The sequence below is a fragment of the Mandrillus leucophaeus genome, unplaced genomic scaffold (genome assembly GCF_000951045.1).
Source record: "Mandrillus leucophaeus isolate KB7577 unplaced genomic scaffold, Mleu.le_1.0 Scaffold389, whole genome shotgun sequence".
NCBI classification, from domain to species: domain Eukaryota; kingdom Metazoa; phylum Chordata; class Mammalia; order Primates; family Cercopithecidae; genus Mandrillus; species Mandrillus leucophaeus.
In genome coordinates, this window is record NW_012104131.1 from 2,207,225 (window position 1) to 2,226,313 (window position 19,089).

At 34.3% G+C, this 19,089-nt stretch overlaps 1 protein-coding gene across 1 annotated transcript in view; it reads left to right on the plus strand.

The window, feature by feature from the left end:
- SCN3A (sodium channel, voltage gated, type III alpha subunit) overlaps nucleotides 1-19,089 on the plus strand; it is a 95,954-nt gene that overhangs the window by 37,718 nt on the left and 39,147 nt on the right. The window contains exons 12-18 of the mRNA XM_011990994.1: nucleotides 521-811; nucleotides 6,490-6,837; nucleotides 7,882-8,014; nucleotides 9,369-9,607; nucleotides 14,340-14,513; nucleotides 15,462-15,818; nucleotides 17,630-18,100. Of these exons, the coding sequence (XP_011846384.1) occupies nucleotides 521-811; nucleotides 6,490-6,837; nucleotides 7,882-8,014; nucleotides 9,369-9,607; nucleotides 14,340-14,513; nucleotides 15,462-15,818; nucleotides 17,630-18,100 (2,013 nt within the window). The remainder of the gene's footprint in view (nucleotides 1-520; nucleotides 812-6,489; nucleotides 6,838-7,881; nucleotides 8,015-9,368; nucleotides 9,608-14,339; nucleotides 14,514-15,461; nucleotides 15,819-17,629; nucleotides 18,101-19,089) is intronic.

Genomic DNA, 19,089 nt, shown 5'->3' on the forward strand with positions numbered 1-19,089 from the left:
CTAATACATTCCCCTACTTCCATCTGGAGGTAAAATAGTAGGCACTTTAAATGTTTTGCGTTCACAAAAAAGAAAAGAAACAGTCTTTTGTACTGGATATAGAGGGGAAAAAAATTACTACTCAGTTGCTCACAAGTGCACACAGGAGGAAACATTTTACAGATGGAATCAGAATAGTAGTTAAATGAGCAACCACCACTAAGAAAACATTTGCTTTTTAAAGTATAGAAGATACTATAGAGAGAACAGTTGTCCCCTCCGCCCCCAAAAAAAGACAATCCAGAAGATAGGCAAAACCATATTTTTCTTGCTTTAATACATACACTAGCATATTGCTTTATATGATTTCAAATGTAAGGGTTGTTGTTAAGTAAACTCTTGTGGTGAGACAAAACAAAAGGACTAGAAGAACAGACTTTTCGCTTATAGTTAATGAGTCTTAAATGGCAACATTTTAACCATACTCCACTGTTTTCAAAGCTCTGTGTTCTAAATAGTGCCTGACTTTGTTTTACGACAGGCAGTTGCGGCAGCATCCGCTGCTTCAAGAGATTTCAGTGGAATCGGTGGGTTAGGAGAGTTGTTGGAAAGTTCTTCAGAAGCATCAAAGTTAAGCTCCAAAAGTGCTAAGGAATGGAGGAACCGAAGGAAGAAAAGAAGACAGAGGGAGCACCATGAAGGAAACAATAAAGGAGAGAGAGACAGCTTTCCGAAATCCGAATCTGAAGACAGTGTCAAAAGAAGCAGCTTCCTTTTCTCCATGGACGGAAACAGACTGACCAGTGACAAGAAATTCTGCTCCCCTCATCAGGTAGGATTTTCTACTAAGTGCTCTGGTTTCTTTGTCATTGCGATTGCTTTTTACTTGTATTTTGTTTTAGTACACTTTTGTGCTATCTGACTTCAGTGAGGGATGGGGAACTAACATTTAATATAGTTGTTTAAATTCTTATCATAGACTGTCTTCAAAGGGATTTTTATTAAACCGTTCATAAAATGTTCACCATTTTGGGACTGATATATATAGATATATTGATATCATATATATAATATATATATTGATATAACCTATATATATCAACCTGTGTGTGTGTGTATATACATATATATGTGTGTATGTACACACACAACCTATGCTAACAGACTTTTCAGTGAGAGTTTGGGAATCTCTTGTTTACATTTTCCACTTTGAGACCCCAGATAAACTTATTTTCTTCGAGAATGAGTTTCTGCCTTTGGTATCCAAAGTTGTTATTGTAACACACACATAAATTTTGAAAAGAAATGTTCTTTGGGTTTTATCTTTATCCTTTGATATGAGAACTGGACTATGGTGAGTCTCCATTTTGCTTGCATAGGGTCATGCCATGGTACATTAGAATGAAATTATGACCTAAATGTTCTTGAAGAGAATAGCATCAAAGGTAGTCTATTTTGTGCTCTGATTTAATGCCAACTACCTAGTTCTTCATCATAGTTTTAAGTAAAAGAGTAAAAATTAGTTTCAATTATTTGTTGTTTAGTAAGTTTTATGGATTAGTAAGTTAATATATTGTTTACATATGTCTGATGTAAAGAATAATTAGTTATAAAATCTGTGATAAGTACAATTATGGCTTTGAACACTATTTGGCACCATTAGAATTTCATGTGCTATGAATTGCAAATGCTTCTAATCATAACAATCTTGAATCAGAATTATACCCTAAAAATAATGCTTCGAGAGATAATATATAAGATTAATTTAATCCAAAACTGCAAATCAACCAAGAGGTATGATATATTTTTCATAAAGAAAGAAACTTCTAAAAAAACAGAAGTAATAAACACAAAATTCAACATAGTATTTACTTTTGGTTGGGAGAAAAGGTAATATGCAAGTTCTCAGTGAATTTTTATAATCTAAGTTTAATATGTAAACAAATATTTTTAAAGAAAAAAGTAGACTATATCAATAACTTAAAACTTGTATTCTCATATTAGAACAAAATGGACATGAATACACAAAGAGTTTTAAGATAAAAGCCATTTAAGACAATATCAATATCAAGAAATTCAACTATTACTGTCTTGTGTAATACAAATATAAAATATATTATCAAATCAGTATAACACATTTGGAATTAACTTGAAGCTCTGGAGGGCAACTTGGTTTCTCAGATCAGATTTTTTTTTCTTAAACAGTTACCCTTGATATTTTGGAATTCTTAAAACTATTAGGAGTTATTAGAATTAAGAGTATATGAAACTATAGCATAATGATGCTATAGGGAACACAAACGTTCGTGTTCATATCTCAACGCCAAACTAGTTCTGTGACCTTGGTCAAGTCAGTTGTACTTTGTAAAATTTCTGTAAAATAAAGTAAGAACACCTACATTAAAGAGTTTTACGGGACTAAGCAATATATCGAAAATCTGTGTGACAAAGAATAAGTCTCTTATTAAGTTAAAATTGATGAATGAATTTCAAATGAGGGAAACAAAACTTCTGAGTAGTTTCAATTACTCACAAATGTATGTACGCAGTTTGATAGCAGTATTATTTCCTTTATCGTTTCATCATTTTGCTCAAATAAAAGTTTGCAGATTAGTTCATTCAGTCCAATCAACAAATATTCATTGATCACCAACTATGTGGCAAGCATAATTCAAGATGCTGAAAATACCTCAAAGAACAAAAGAGATCTCAATTCACTGACCTCATGGAAATTTATTCCCAAGGAGACGGACAATAAACAACATAAATAAGTTATAGACTGCGTTAGAAGGTAACAAATGTTAAGGAAAAAAAAGTAAGGAGGAAAAAAGGAACACGAGCCATAATTGGAAGAAAAATTTTAAATAGGGTGGTTTACAATGACCTCACTATTTAGACATTTTGGGAAAGATTTGGAGGAGGCAAAGGAATAGGCTATCTTATGGAACAGCGTTCTAAGCTGATGATAGAGGAAGTGCAAAACCCTGACATGGTAGCATGCCTGGAGTGCTTTAGGAGCAACTGGTAGACTTGGTTTGCCGGAACTGAGTAAACCCCAGACAGGCAAGAGCAGGGAGGTTAGCTGATGGCCAATGTTTTAATACTAAAAACAGAAACATACATATGGTAGATGTCATTCATTTTATATTTGTAAATAGACAGAAGACAGATGGATAGATAGGTAATTTCAAAAGTGAAAGAAATAATCTATTAGTTTTAAATTTGCATCTCCCAGTAAAGACAGGCTAAGAGCATTAACACAACTAACAAGCAGAAATATACCATAAACGGTTTACAGTTTCTGATTCTGTAAACAGAAAAGGAATCTGGTAGAAAGAGAATCAGGGAAGGTGGTGGGGACAGGAAACATAAGATAGACAGTAAATACTGCTCAAATCAAATATATCTTCTGAAAATGTCAAAGCAGAGAGGCCATAAATTGTGGACACCCTGTCTTCTATTCACATAAATTACAAATGTTATTTTGTTTATTACATTATTTTATTTTTAAGCAGGTTATATATGTTAGTAGTACAAAATAAAGAAGTTTTTAAAAGTATAAAATGAAACCTCAAAATGCTAAGTACTTCCAACAAATACTCACTTTCCTTGTTCCCACTAGAACATCTTAAAATTCCCAGCATCTTTTTCCATCTTGACTTTTCCCAACCCACTTTGAATCCAAAGCCTACCTGCATGCTTATGTCTTACAGACCTAATTTCTTCTATTTCCCCTTTTGTTACTGAAAATTAAGAAACAGTCTACATTTATCTTCTGGGAACAAGATGAAAAAGATACCTGGGAAATATGTTTCGACATGCCTGAGGCAAAGAAAGATAGCCTTTCACTCCTTAAAACATTAAAGCTGGTTTTCCCTAGAGAAAGTGTTGCCACATCTGTGGGTATTCCCTCCACTCTGCTGCATCTTCCAGTGTGTTATTTTTGGTTTATTTTCTCTGAATGCTATTTCTGTTATCTTCTTTTTCTGTCTCTGTTGCCTTGAAAGCTGCGCTCACACCCATTATTATACATTCCAAAGAGTGAATAGAAGTTTCGAATAAACTCAGAGATCTGGAACGCCTTTGAAAATACCTGACATAAAAATATCCAAATTAAAGGCATGTCCCAGATACATAATGGATGCACACACATACCACATACTCCCAACCAATATTGTGTAGACCAATTTTCAGTTTTCAGAGACAGTTTCAGAACACAGGTGTATTGAGGTGATTACACTCAGCCATCCTAGGGACTAATGTAAGACCAAGTTAGTATTTCTCTGAGTGTAGGATGAGGTCCACCCTGTATTACAGTCACCTGGAATGTGTCAAGAAAATTCAGATTCCAGAGTCCCATCTGCTACTTGCTGAATCCATATTCCAAAAATCTGGGACCTAAAAATATATATTTTTAACTCTCAGAGTGATTCACATACACGCAAATGTTTCAAAACACTAGTTCTGGGCTGGGTGTGGTGGCTCATGCCTCTAATCTCAGGGCTTTAGAAGGCCAGGGTGGGCAGATCACCTGAGGTCGGGAGTTCGAGGCCAACTTGACCATCATGGTGAAACCCTGTCTCTATTAAAAATACAAAAATTAGCCAGGTGTGGTGGCAGGCACCTCTAGTCCCAACAACTCAGGAGGGTAAGGCAGGAGAATAGCTTGAACCTGAGAGGTGGAGATTGCAGTGAGCCGAGATTGCACCACTGCACTTCAGCCTGGGCGACAGAGCGAGACTCTGCCTCGAAACAACGACAACAACAACAATAAAAACACGAGTTCTGGATATAACTGTTATTATATTGATCATTTAAATGGAATCTGAGGAAATGAAAAGCATTAGCATTCTTTATTAATGGGGGGATGAATTGATGTCTTCACATGATCTAATCTCTTGATCACTTTGCTATAAAATCCCTCTACTGTCTGCCCTTCAGTAGACAAACCTGCTACAGGAATTAAGTATTACATAGACATACCCTCCGATGGACAAGCTGGACAGCCAACAGTTCCTGTGGAGAATCTAACCAAATCCAAAGGAACAGAGCACTTTTTAGTGAATAATATCCTTCCAGAATATCACTGAGACAGAGGACAACAAAGATTATTCTGGTGCTTTGCAGTCTGGGAAAAGCCATAAAAATAAAGCTAAAAATGGGGCCTACGAAAATCAGCATGACCTAATTAGGCAGAGGAACCAAAAATAAGTTTGACAGAGTCTGCCTTTTCTGTTTTTTCCACTAAAATCATTTTATTTGGTTTTACACTAAAGCTTAGAAGAAAGAGAAGATCCAGGAATGTTTGCTGCTGACATATGTATATGTATATGTATGTATGTATATTACCCTGGGTGTGAAGAGAAGTAGGAAAGGGAATGAGAGAGCGAGGAGGAATGCCATTGTTCATGATGAGGGGAGAAAACAAATATTCTGCAGACTGAATAGAGATGTTTTTGAAAACTATCTGCAAGACTAGAATACACACAGAATTATTTGGGGTTGCTAGTTTAAAATCCTTTCAAAATGTGCTAGAGGGAACTTCAAGCTAAATCCTCATTTTCTGGTACTAGGAAACAGTTCGCTTAACTTACTTGGGAATAGCTGTAATAAAAAACGTTTTGAATTGTCTCTTTCTTTTCAATACAGTTAAAGTAAAATCAGAAGTATATGCTGTTTTTTACACCACCCGCTGGTGAAGTCATGTTATATGTCTTGCTTTTATAAGCCAGTGTTATATTTTACACAAGAAGAGTAATTTATGTAGCAGTTTAGGAATCCTCTCTGTTGCGTTTGCTATGACATGTAGTCTCTCAAATAAGGTGAATCATTGGTTGCCATTTGGGAAACTGTTAGCAAATTTGGAAGACAACATCGTAGGTAAGTTTTGTGACTTCTATTCCCATGAGGGTAGAGACAAACCATTTCAGACAAAGAGTAAACTAATTTTCTTTCAGAATTCAAAAGAAGGGAATGGAAAAATAGTAGTTTTTTTTTTTTTTTAAATAATTATCCTGAAGTGAAATACTGGCTACAATGCAACATTTGAAACAAATATTTTAAATTTGAGCCAACATTCTCACTTGAGCCAAAACTTATTCTCCAGGTTGCATTCCCTTCAGATTACAGCATTAAGAAGTAGAAGCTACTTACTATTTGTTTAACCACCACTCCCATCAAAAGTAATCATTTAGCCTTTTCAGCATCTGGTCCCTAACCTATAGCACTATGATAACCCAATCCACCTGAAGTGAAGACTAAATGAAGTGGTTGCATACTTAGTAAATTGCGAATCAGTATTGTTAGTCAGAAAAACACTCTTTTACTTAAATTTGCTTTAATAAAAGTATTAAAATATATGTGTCCTCTATAAATTTGATAATCCATATTTAAGAGCAAGACTATACTAACTCAAAAGAAAATAGATCTTTTAATATTAATACTTTTATTTTTATTAAATAATTGTGTTCTCCCCCAACCCCATCCCATTCCTTTTTGCTTTCTCTGCAGTCTCTGTTGAGTATCCGTGGCTCCCTGTTTTCCCCAAGACGCAATAGCAAAACAAGCATTTTCAGTTTCAGAGGTCGGGCAAAGGATGTTGGATCTGAAAATGACTTTGCTGATGACGAACACAGCACATTTGAAGACAGCGAAAGCAGGAGAGACTCACTGTTTGTGCCGCACAGACATGGAGAGCGACGCAACAGTAACGTTAGTCAGGCCAGTATGTCATCCAGGATGGTGCCAGGGCTTCCAGCAAATGGGAAGATGCACAGCACTGTGGATTGCAATGGTGTGGTTTCCTTGGTGGGTGGACCTTCAGCTCTAACGTCACCTACTGGACAACTTCTCCCAGAGGTGATAATAGATGACCTAGCTGCCACTGACATTATTCACTAATTTGAAATAATCAAAGCCTGGACAGTTTAGGCTGTTATACCGTCCTGCTTCCTCAAAATGAAAAGTTGGTAAAAATAATACATGATTAATCAAAGGGAAAACAATAGAATATTGAGAATCAATTGAATTGTACGGGAGCATTAGCTTTTGTTGTATGGGAATTCATTGTAAGGGACCATGGCTTTAGGTTAAAAGGGCCCAGTTTTTAGAGTCTGCTTTGAAACACATATCTGCAAATTTGGTAGACCTACCAAGACAAATAATGGACATTTTCACCATCAAATCTGTAAGATGCATAATCACCAAGAATTGTAAAATTATCTATTCATATTCTGGAAAATTCATATTCTTAAAATTAAATATTATAACCAATTTGTTGATAATGGGCAGTTTCATACAACTGTCAATATTTACAGTGCTATTTTAAAATGACTCTAAAATGTGTTGTTTTTTAATAGGAAGAGATATAGAAATAATTAAAGAAATTTCAGGAAAGCACACACATTTCATTGTACATCTGTGTTTGTGCATGGAAAAAAATTGGCCCACGTATGTCAATATTGTCAATATAGCCTCAAAGAAAATAATTCAGCCTTGAGACTATATAATCATAGTATTTATTGGGGGGGAGATTGATCTGATTATTAATCATTGATAGAAGATAAAAATAATTTTCACCTAAATGAAATAAAATAATAAATGACTTTAGCATGTTTACAACAAATTTCCTTGAAAATTGTGACAGGTTAATTAAAATATTTCTGTAATATAATTGTGTTATACAACTGCATCCACTGGTGAATTCCTCTTAAATAGTACTACCTGCGATAACTTTTTTTAAAAAACAAAACTGTTTATAACTTAATAATAATTCAACATTTTATTCCTTGAAAATTCTTAACTGGAAAAATTGCATGTGGCATGATTTACCAAAGAAATGCTATGTGGTGTTGTATTACTTATTGGAAAGAGTGGTTTGAGCCATCAGTATTTGGTTTGCAGGGCACCACCACTGAAACGGAAATCAGAAAGAGAAGGTTAAGTTCTTACCAGATTTCAATGGAGATGCTGGAGGATTCGTCTGGAAGGCAAAGAGCCATGAGCATAGCCAGCATTCTGACCAACACAATGGAAGGTAAGAAGCAGGTCATGGAACAGTCAACTTTCTGTGATTATGTGCTTTGTGAACTATTCCTTCTTTTCACAGAGTTACTGAAGTCTGTTACCCAGATCAAAGCTATATACTAGACCTAAGAATGTGATATATGGAGTATATTATCACATTGATTACAAAAACTAATATTGGCCTTATTTCTTTTTGAGTTGGGTCCTTACCTTGCTTGCAGAGTGATATTTCACCACTTGATATTATATCAATGAGGATTTCTTCTTATGTTATGTTACTCATATGCAAATAGAGTAAACTCTTCCCCCTTTCTAAGTCTTGGTATATAGAAGCATAAGGAAACATTTCTTTCAGGCTTTAGTCTGTTCTTCAGGCATGGAGGTGTTGATGGGGTTGTGGGAGCGCTTGAATGAGTTGGACAAATCAAAACCTGTCCTCCACTCCAAGAGAGATCCTACCAAAGGGTCTCTCTTCCATCTTCTACATACACAACAACCATTACATTCCTCCAAAGGACCATGGACAGATATGTTCATTGATTTTGACATACAGGAATGGGTAGCAACTATTTATACACTAAACTTGTTCATACTTCACACAGTCCTCACTCCGTGAAGTCTGGAGAGAGAATATATTAGTACTGCCCTTTTTAGATCAATTGTATGTCAATTCTAACATATGTTCTTTAAAAAACATCAATTACATTTTGTATCACGTCTTCTTGGTGTATTAGATATACAGTCACATAATTATTATTTTGTAACAGGCCTCATCCATTAAAATTTCAAGTAATATTTTAAATACATGATGCTAAAATTCTAAAAGATATGTACCAGCCACAAAAGTAGATTTGAGTCTGAATGTATACTAAAAAGAAGGGCATACTACATTCTCCTTGTGTGCAAGATGAATGTTGATATGGAAACTACGAGAGGAGAGAATAGTTCATAAATGTTATCACACACATAAGGGATCACAACTTTAGACAATGTTTTTAAAAAGGTACTTTCAGAAGAAACCATAATTATTTAAAATTTTAATAGTTGTGTAATGCTTATTTAAAATTCTGTTTTGACAAAGAGAATACAACAATTTAATCAATCATAACCTAGTGATTTTAAAGCAAAATATTAAATTCAAAGTGCTTATTTTCTGTACTTAAAAGAAAAAAGTCAATCTATATGACATTTTAATTAGTATTTCTGAAAATATTTAATGGGATTGTCTTCTTAAGTTTCTTAAGTAATATGAATTTCTATTTTCAAATATAAGCATCAATTTTGTTAAATGATATAAAATCTACTGGCAATAATAACTCATTTTTGTTGTTATTTACTACTCTCCCTCTTTATTGTCCCTCCAGAACTTGAAGAATCTAGACAGAAATGTCCACCATGCTGGTATAGATTTGCCAATGTGTTCTTGATCTGGGACTGCTGTGATGCATGGTTAAAAGTAAAACATCTTGTGAATTTAATTGTTATGGATCCATTTGTTGATCTTGCCATCACTATTTGCATAGTCTTAAATACCCTCTTTATGGCCATGGAGCACTACCCTATGACCGAGCAATTCAGTAGTGTATTGACTGTAGGAAACCTGGTAAGTACATTTGAAGTTTACTTAATTACTTTGGCAGAGGTGGGAGACATAGACCAAAGGGAAAGATCTGTTTGTGCTGTGCTGAACCCAAACATTGTATCCTCTTTCCTCATAGAAAGAAATATCTAAGGAATATTACAGGGAATCTCAGCAATAGAGCCTAAAACTCAACTGGTATGAATGCTGATTGTTTAGGCCAATGTCTGTGGTGATTGATCGTGGTGTCTTACCAGTTGTAAACATCTCAAAATCTTTACAGTTGTTCTTTCTGGAAATGTGGGTCCAGATAAACCAGAAGATCTAATCCTGGCTCCACAAACATGTGGTTTTAACCCACACAGCCTCTAAAAAAATCATGTCCATTGAAGGGATGACCCAAAGATTGATGTATATTTTAAAAAAGAACATCATTGTTTCAAGTTAACTACCTAATAAAAAGCTTCAGTGATATTCATACAAGAAAATAAATAGTTGCTAAATGTGCATTTGTGATTTAGCCATACCTCTGGTTTAAATTACTGAGCGTGCATCTGTGTCTGTGTGTGCTGATCAAAATGAGTGAACACGTAAGAAAAGGGTTTACATATATTATTAATCAAGACCTTGCCCTGTACTAACTCAAACAAACTTGGGGCAAGGGGTAGTGGGAAAACTGGAATGGAGGGAAAAGGTAGACTAACAAACTAAATAAAGGGCAGTATTGCAGTCTGACTTCAGGAACAGTCTTCATCAAGGGCTTAGATATGGCCTGCAAGTTCACTGCATCATTTGTCTTTAGGTCAGCAAATGTTCAGTAAGAGCTCACTGATTTTACATCTTACAACCTCTACACTGGAAAAAGCCTGAATCTCTTTTTGAGTCTCATTCCAAAGACTCCTGATAGAACATCGGCATAATTTGGGTCAGATGCTCACCTCTGATTTAATCAGCTTTGGCAGAGGGTGGAATCGTGTTGAAAACATAGCAGTCCTGAGGAATCATGGGTGGAGGAGCAATTGCCAACAGAAGGGGGAAAGGAAATGCTAGTGGACAACTGGATAAATGTGTGCCCTAATAAGCGACCTCAAATTCTCTGCATTACTTGACTCAGTAGAATACTCACATATTCTTAAGATTTTCTTCATCTTTGGCAAAGGCCATGTCCCATTTTTCTGTTGCCTCTCTCACTGTTTACATGGGAGTCACTCAATGAATAACCTACTGGTTGATACCTAGCCAAAAAGGCTGCTACAGGTAGCATGATTTTGCAAAAGAACACAGGCTTTGCAGTGGAGTGGAATTGAGTTTGACCTTAGTTGCCAGTGCTTACTAGTGATATGGCCTCTGGACAAGTCTGATAAACAATCTGAGTCTTTGTTTTCTACTATTGAAATGAGTGTAGTAATCCCCTTCGTGCGGAATTGTTGCGAAGGTCACATGAGGTAATGTGAAAGCACCTAGACTGTGCCTGGCATCTAGCATGTGCTCAATAAACAGTTTCCTTCCTCATATATATGCTATTACCCTTTCAGACCTTTCTTTGAAATAATGATGGAAAATATTTCTGGTGTAGTTCTTGTATTTTTCCCAGGATATTGGACAGTTAGGGAAGTTGAACAGGTGAAGGAAGATTTTGGAAACTTGCCAGAGTGAAACAGTAAATATAGAATTCCAATGTTGGAGCAGTTGAGTATGGAAACACAGGATAAGAGAGGCTGGATTATAAGATGATTGAATGAAAAAGCACATGACAAAAGCATCAAATCTAGGTCCTAGTCAAAGTGGTCATGGTAAATATCTGTGTGGTTTTGAAAAGTCACTTAGATCCTTGAGTCTATTTTCTCAACACACATATAAACAATGAGTGTGTTGGACTAAATGACTTTTTATGTATGTTCCAGTTCTACAATTCTATTACTTGATGGGTAGTAACTGAAATAATGAGGTGGGAAAGTGGAATGGGAGACTGATGCCTGGTAGATTGTTGGTGATAGAACCATCTATAAGTTCAGTTTAGTGCTGGGGAAACAAAACTTGTCAAGATAGAGAGCATAAATTATAGGGAACGGACCTGAGTTACTTATTTCTAACCATAACAATAGGAGAATATGTAAAGTGACTGACTCTATTGGTTGATACCTCCTTACTATAATGATTAACATATCAATAATGCATTGCATAATTTACAAAGCATTTGTTCATAGAATATCTTATTTCCTACCCATAACAACCTTTATCATAAATATTTATACATATGAAAGTAATACATATATTTAATATATAGGCAGAGAGAGAGCATGTGAGAGAGAAAGACAGAATTTCTATCATGGGTGCTTAGCTGACTTAAGACTATATTATAGATCATAGATGATTACACAGCATGTTTTGTGGAGAGCTTATAATTTGCTCATTAACATATATTTAGAATATCTATGGACTAGTTTATTACGGCTCAAATTATTGCATACTGCCTTATATTATACATGAGGACATTGAATTGTGGAATTTTCCATCTTAACTTAGATCAACATACCCCATTTTGTATTGTTTCTGCAGTACATAAAAATTAATCACTTCCTTGTTGATGAGATTAATCAAATTTGAATATCAAGAGACCTTGAATCTCAATTAAGTTTTGCTAAGGTGCTCTGTATTTTTGTGGAGTATTTTTCTGTTTGTTTTTTAATCATTATAAAATGCTTGCAACCATCATAGGGATTCAATAAGCAAAAAAGAGCCTATCAATCGTAGTAGGTTAGACAACATCTTCATCATAACAAACATTTCCAACCTACCTGACAATGCTGAAACTAGATTAAAATGTACCAAAAACAATTCCATTGATTTTTAGGGCCTTAACTGAAAACATTTACAGAGAGATAGCTGTCATTTTGGATTACTAGCTGTAATAAAAATATTATTTTTAATGAAAAGTTTCATGGTGGGATTACATTTTTAGATAAGCATAAATTTAGGGTATATGTTTTTAAAGGCATGAGATCTAGTCATTTTAGAAGAGCTGAAAATACCACCTTATGATTTTCTATAGAAAGAGATGTTTGTAGATTATTTACCTGGATGGTTCTAGCTCACTTTAAATAATATATTTCTATCATCAGAGTGCCTATTTCAAATAATAACTGCTTCTAAAAGTTTTATACAAGAAATAAAATTTGTATAGTTAGAACTTACTTTGTATTTACCAGGCAAAATCACTATTTGAAAAAAAGAATCTTTGATGTGTTATTCTGTAAAATGAAAAATATATTTTTCAACGGGCATTTCACCATATACCTGGATTTTCATGTACTAGGCTTGCTTAAAATACATTTTATTTCTATTTGAGTGAATGGATGACTACTGTCAGGCTGTTTTTCTTTCTGTGATGGGTATTTTTCATCTGTGATTGGAAACAATGAAGTTAAGTTAGCTGAATTTATACCTCTGTAAGGGTGGATCAATATTTCTTTTAAGTAACACGATGTTTTAGGAAACCAAATAATTGTTATACTGTTATTTTGACAGAATTCCTTCAAGATAAAGGCTGATTTATCTTGGTAAATGCTAAGCTTGACTTTACAGTCATAAATTGTAATTTTTAACTATAGTGAATTAAGAGAATTGCTTTAAAAGATTTTCTGCAAGAGTGATTTCACAATTCTTCATGTCCTGTGTCTCTCGGCCTATCATTTTGAGTTAAAAAATAAATGTGTTTGTTTCATTGTTTTTCTTTCTATTGTCAAATACACATTTAGCTAGCCACTCAAGTGATTTATTAATCTTATTTACATGTATATGCATACTGAGTATTTTCTCCTGCTGGTTTCAGTTAAATCTGCAGTTTGTTACTCTACTAATCCATTAACCTTAATTCTGAGGCATGCATCCAGAGATCGTTATTATAAACCATTTACGGCAAACTTACTCTTGTTTCAGGAATGTTTATAAAATTATAGAAATAAGATGGTATCCCTTAAAAAACACAAAATCAAAAACAAAATATGGTTTTTATGAAATCAATTTTTAATAACTTTCAATAATATGTGGATTTGTTCCTGATGCAATACTACCCAGAAATGAATTTGGTTGTGATTGTGTTAGACATATAGTGTACCAACAAGGGTAATAATTCAGGAGCTATTATTCAATACCAGATTTAAAATGTAGACCACGAAATGTTTTAAAATTAGTGTTTTTCTTGGAAATCCAGCAGATTCATTAAATAATATCACTCTGCTTAATAAAATACTCTCCTAGAGGGAAAAAAAATGCTAGACATGACTGGGTGTGGTGGCTCATGCCTGTAATCCCAGTACTTTGGGAGGCTGAGGTGGGCAGATCACTTGAGGTCAGGAGTTCGAGATTGGCCTGACCAACATGATGTGAAACCCTGTCTCTACTGAAATTACAAAAATTAGCTGGGCATGGTGGCCCACGCCTGTAATCCCAGCTATTTGGGAGGCTGAGGCAGGGGAATCACTTGAACCTGGGAGGCGGAGGTTGCAGTGAGCCGAGATCGTGCCACTGTACTCCAACCTGGGCAACAGAAGGAGACAATGTCTCAAAAATAAATAAATAAAAATGAAAATGAAAACAAAACAAAACAAAAAGCTAGACTTGAGTTGATTTGTCACATTTTCTCACTTTAAATTTTAGATATTTTTATTCCTGACTATTAATGTTCTTCTTTATAAATTCATGTAGCATCAGTGTTTTTCAGTGCTCTTGAAGCAGTGCTGATCTCTATTTTTAGGTCTTCACTGGGATTTTCACAGCAGAAATGGTTCTCAAGATCATTGCCATGGATCCTTATTACTATTTCCAAGAGGGCTGGAATATCTTTGATGGAATTATTGTCAGCCTGAGTTTAATGGAGCTTGGTCTATCAAATGTGGAAGGATTGTCTGTACTGCGATCATTCAGACTGGTATCTATTTATATATATTCCTGTCACTCATTGGCACATCTATTTTGAAATTGAATCAATGTATATTTATATAATTATTAATTTTAATTTTAATTTTACATCAATATATAACATTCTAAAAAAATATAAACATCCTCTTTAAGTATAAACAGTTTCTAAGACTGATGAAAGCGTTTGAAATACTTTATAATGATTAGGTATGTAGGGCACATCTGAAAACCTACGTGTACTTTCTAAAACTGTGTTTTCAGTTTATGAAGTTTTTTTGGCCTTACAGTCTGTAAAGACATGCAAATAAGAATTTTAGGCCCCAATTAATTTTAGCTTTTTATTAACCCTACTTCTATGAATGGGGACTGTTTTAAAGCAACATGTGGGGAAATATTTGATGTTATTAATATCTTAAATAATTGTATAACAAACTTTTTAAATTATAGCACAATTTTATTGAGAAATATATACAATTTTTATTGAAAATTAAGCAAAATGTGTATTCAAATTTTTTCTGTACATTTGTATCATATTATTTAGTTTATTTTACTTTTATTTTATTTGGCCCATAAAAATATATGAGTTATACTTTTAATATTTCTTTTTACTCTCTAAAATAGAACCTGAAGATAACATTAGTTTGCTAATTTAAAAATGTCTCTAATCAAAATATCAATTTGTTTACAAGGGCATATCTTTTGATGAATCAGAAATGTTTTATTTATTATTTCTGAAATGTTTTATTATTTTTACTTTTGCCCTTAAATGATATTATGACCTGATTTACAATTCTAATATTGTTAACACTGTTTTTTCTGGATTTGAAATTGAATTAGTTCAGCATATTTTGAGTTTTTACATCTACCACATGTGGTTCTATGATACCACATACTAATAAAATAATGTATAAAATTATATTATGATTACTACTAAGAGCATCTTTTCACTTCATTACAGCTTAGAGTTTTCAAGTTGGCAAAATCCTGGCCCACCCTAAATATGCTAATTAAGATCATTGGCAATTCTGTGGGGGCTCTAGGAAACCTCACCTTGGTATTGGCCATCATCGTCTTCATTTTTGCTGTGGTCGGCATGCAGCTCTTTGGTAAGAGCTACAAAGAATGTGTCTGCAAGATCAATGATGACTGTACGCTCCCACGGTGGCACATGAACGACTTCTTCCACTCCTTCCTGATTGTGTTCCGCGTGCTGTGTGGAGAGTGGATAGAGACCATGTGGGACTGTATGGAGGTTGCTGGCCAAACCATGTGCCTTATTGTTTTCATGTTGGTCATGGTCATTGGAAACCTTGTGGTACGTATGTATTACAAATGCTCATAAATTAGAACAAGAGCAGACAGTAGCTGGGAAGGTGGCCAGATATGGTAAACATATCTCTGGTTTATAGTAAGTGGCCTAGACTAAAATCCCCTGATTAACACTCTGAGAATGAGCAAGTTATTTAACTTCTCCTGGACTCTGGTTTCCCATTTTTTATGACATTGGGATAACAAAACTGAAATCATATCTTTGATGTAAAGATTAAATCAGGGGTATTTATGAATGCCTGAGGGGCATAAATATTAGATTTTCCTTTCTTCTTCAAAGAAAGTAAATTTTTATCACTAAGACGAATTGTGTCCTAATATTGTTTTGATATGAAAATGACCTCTACTAAATCTAAAAAGACAACTATCTATTCTATAATCAAATTGCTCTTTGCATGTTCATAGTTCATGTAGTTGGCTTACTCAGAGATATAGGTCATATACTACCAAGTTTTGAAGACACATTTCAGTGAAGTAGACCATTATATTTTAGCTATGCATTGTAATTATCCAAGTAACTTGGAGGAGGACAAAATGTTTTCTTCCCTGAATTTGCATTACTAAAGGAAAACCAATTATTACAGTTTAACTTATTCATATGTATGGACATTGTCCAGACTCAAAGGGCTTAGTTTTAACTGTGACTTAAAATCACTAATATAAAAACATAGTTTATATAGTTAGATGTTTAATGCTTAAATTTCTCAATCATGTGTGGGCAAAGCATTTCTTTATGTCATTACATTAGACCTTTCCTTTGAGGGATACATTTCAGATAAACTTGTTCAAAAGAATGCTACTGGGATACCTACAAACACGCAATTTTTTTCTCCAGAATAGTAAATTAGGGAGCTCTAGATTCTGAAAAAAATCTGATACAGAAATAGGGAAACAAACTGGGGCTTTTGCCTTGCATGTCTTCCTATAGTGTAACATATTCTGAAACTCAATAACTCCATTTCAGACTAAAAATATTGTTATAAATTTTCTTTTACATCAGAAATAATGAATTATTCCTGCATTAACCATAACTTACCAGTTGGCTGGGTAGCTTTTTCACGTATCCTATGATATTCTGGGAGTTAATATTGCCTCATACTTTCTACACACAGGCACACACACACAAAGAAAGAAAAAGAAAAGTAACTTATGAGTTTAGCCTAAACCCTGGTACACTTTTAGATTTCTCTCCATCTGTTGAGCTATTTGAACACATAAATTTCAAAGTGTATTTGATGGGAAACATGTTAAATCGTATATAATTTGACTTAGAAATTTCTGCTGTTATAAAAGTTTGTGGCCATCGGGCCAAAGGAATTTGTATTTCAAGTGCATCATTTGGTACATATCATCAGGCTATTAAATAAATGAGTTCATTCTTTATATACATGAAGCTAGAAATTCCCTAGGAAAAAAAAATGGTAAGATGAAGTAAGATAAAATGATTAAGATGAAAGTATCTTTTTTTCTCTCTCATTGGCAAAAACCTTGAGGCCGAGATTTTGTCTTTTCGCTGGCAAACCTGAGTAGATACCATTTAAAATCTTAGAAGCTCTGCTTTCCTATTGTCCCTCCCAACAGGAAAAAAGGAGAGGTGCTTGTTTTATCGTTTTGCCCTTAGAGTAGGATATCAAGTCCTTTAAAGAGTGTGTGACTTAGACATGGCATCTGAAATATAGTAAGCATTCAATAAACATTTGCTGAAATAATTTTAGCAAAGATCTGAGTTCCCTTTTTAGGCTGTTATTTAAATGCATATTTCAATATTAAAATAGTTTTTTTCGTTTTTTCTTTTAGGTTCTGAACCTCTTTCTGGCCTTATTGTTGAGTTCATTTAGCTCAGACAACCTTGCTGCTACTGATGATGACAATGAAATGAATAATCTGCAGATTGCAGTAGGAAGAATGCAAAAGGGAATCGATTATGTGAAAAATAAGATACGGGAGTGTTTCCGAAAAGCCTTTTTTAGAAAGCCAAAAGTTATAGAAATCCATGAAGGCAATAAGATAGACAGCTGCATGTCCAATAATACTGGAATTGAAATAAGCAAAGAGCTTAATTATCTTAGAGATGGGAATGGAACCACCAGTGGTGTAGGTACCGGAAGCAGTGTTGAAAAATACGTAATCGATGAAAATGATTATATGTCATTCATAAACAACCCCAGCCTCACCGTAACAGTGCCAATTGCTGTTGGAGAGTCTGACTTTGAAAACTTAAATACTGAAGAGTTCAGCAGTGAGTCAGAACTAGAAGAAAGCAAAGAGGTAAGAATGCTTTTAAATTTTTTGTTGCATTTCCTATGATAACCATGTACTACAGTTATTTACTATTTTCATTGTAATTATATGCATTATTAAAAAGTAATATTGAAAGTCATATATATATATATATATATAGTGATGCTGGAAAATCACCAGATACTCTTTATGGGGAAATGCATTTCTAAAAATTCCAACTTTTCACAAGAAACTAAACCATTCTGAGTATTTAGTATATTCATTTTCTTGATCGTTTGAAAATGTGGTTTAAAAATGTGGCCTTTTAGGCTGGGCATGGTGGCTCATGCCTATAATCCCAGCACTTTGGGAGGCCAACAAGGCTGATCATTTGAGTCCAGGAGTTCAAGACCAGTCTGGACAAGATGGCGAAATCTCCTCTCTACAAAAAAATATGAAAATTCACTGGGCATGGTGGCACATGCCTGTAGTCCCAGCTACAAAGGAGGCTGAGGTGAGAGGATTGCTTGAGCCCAGGAGGTAGAGGCTGCAGCGAGCCATGATCACATTACCTTACTCAACCCTGAGTGACAAAGCAAGACCCTATCTCAAAAAAAGAAAAGTAGCCTTCCAAAAAAGAGATGTTATTTAATATATTACACTCTCAACTACATTATGTTCTTTAAAAAATAAATGAACTTATTTTCTTGATCTCCTTACTCTCTATATTAGGTTTTGCTTATTTTTATGTGAAAAGTTATGTACTTTTGTTAACCTCTGAAAGTCTGATTCACTATGATAGTGTTTCATTTATGAAAGTGTTATACACATTAGGAAAGTGCAAGTAGGACTGATTATATTTTGCCCAGTCAAGGATGAGCAAATCTATAGTCTTCCAGAGTAACTTGAAAATACTAAGAACTACTTTAAAAAGCTTCACTTGAGGGCTATAGTTATTTTGTAGATTAATTAACCTGCTCTTACTGTTGTATTACTAAGGAAGAGAAAAAAGAAGGAAGGGAGGAAGGAAGGAAAGA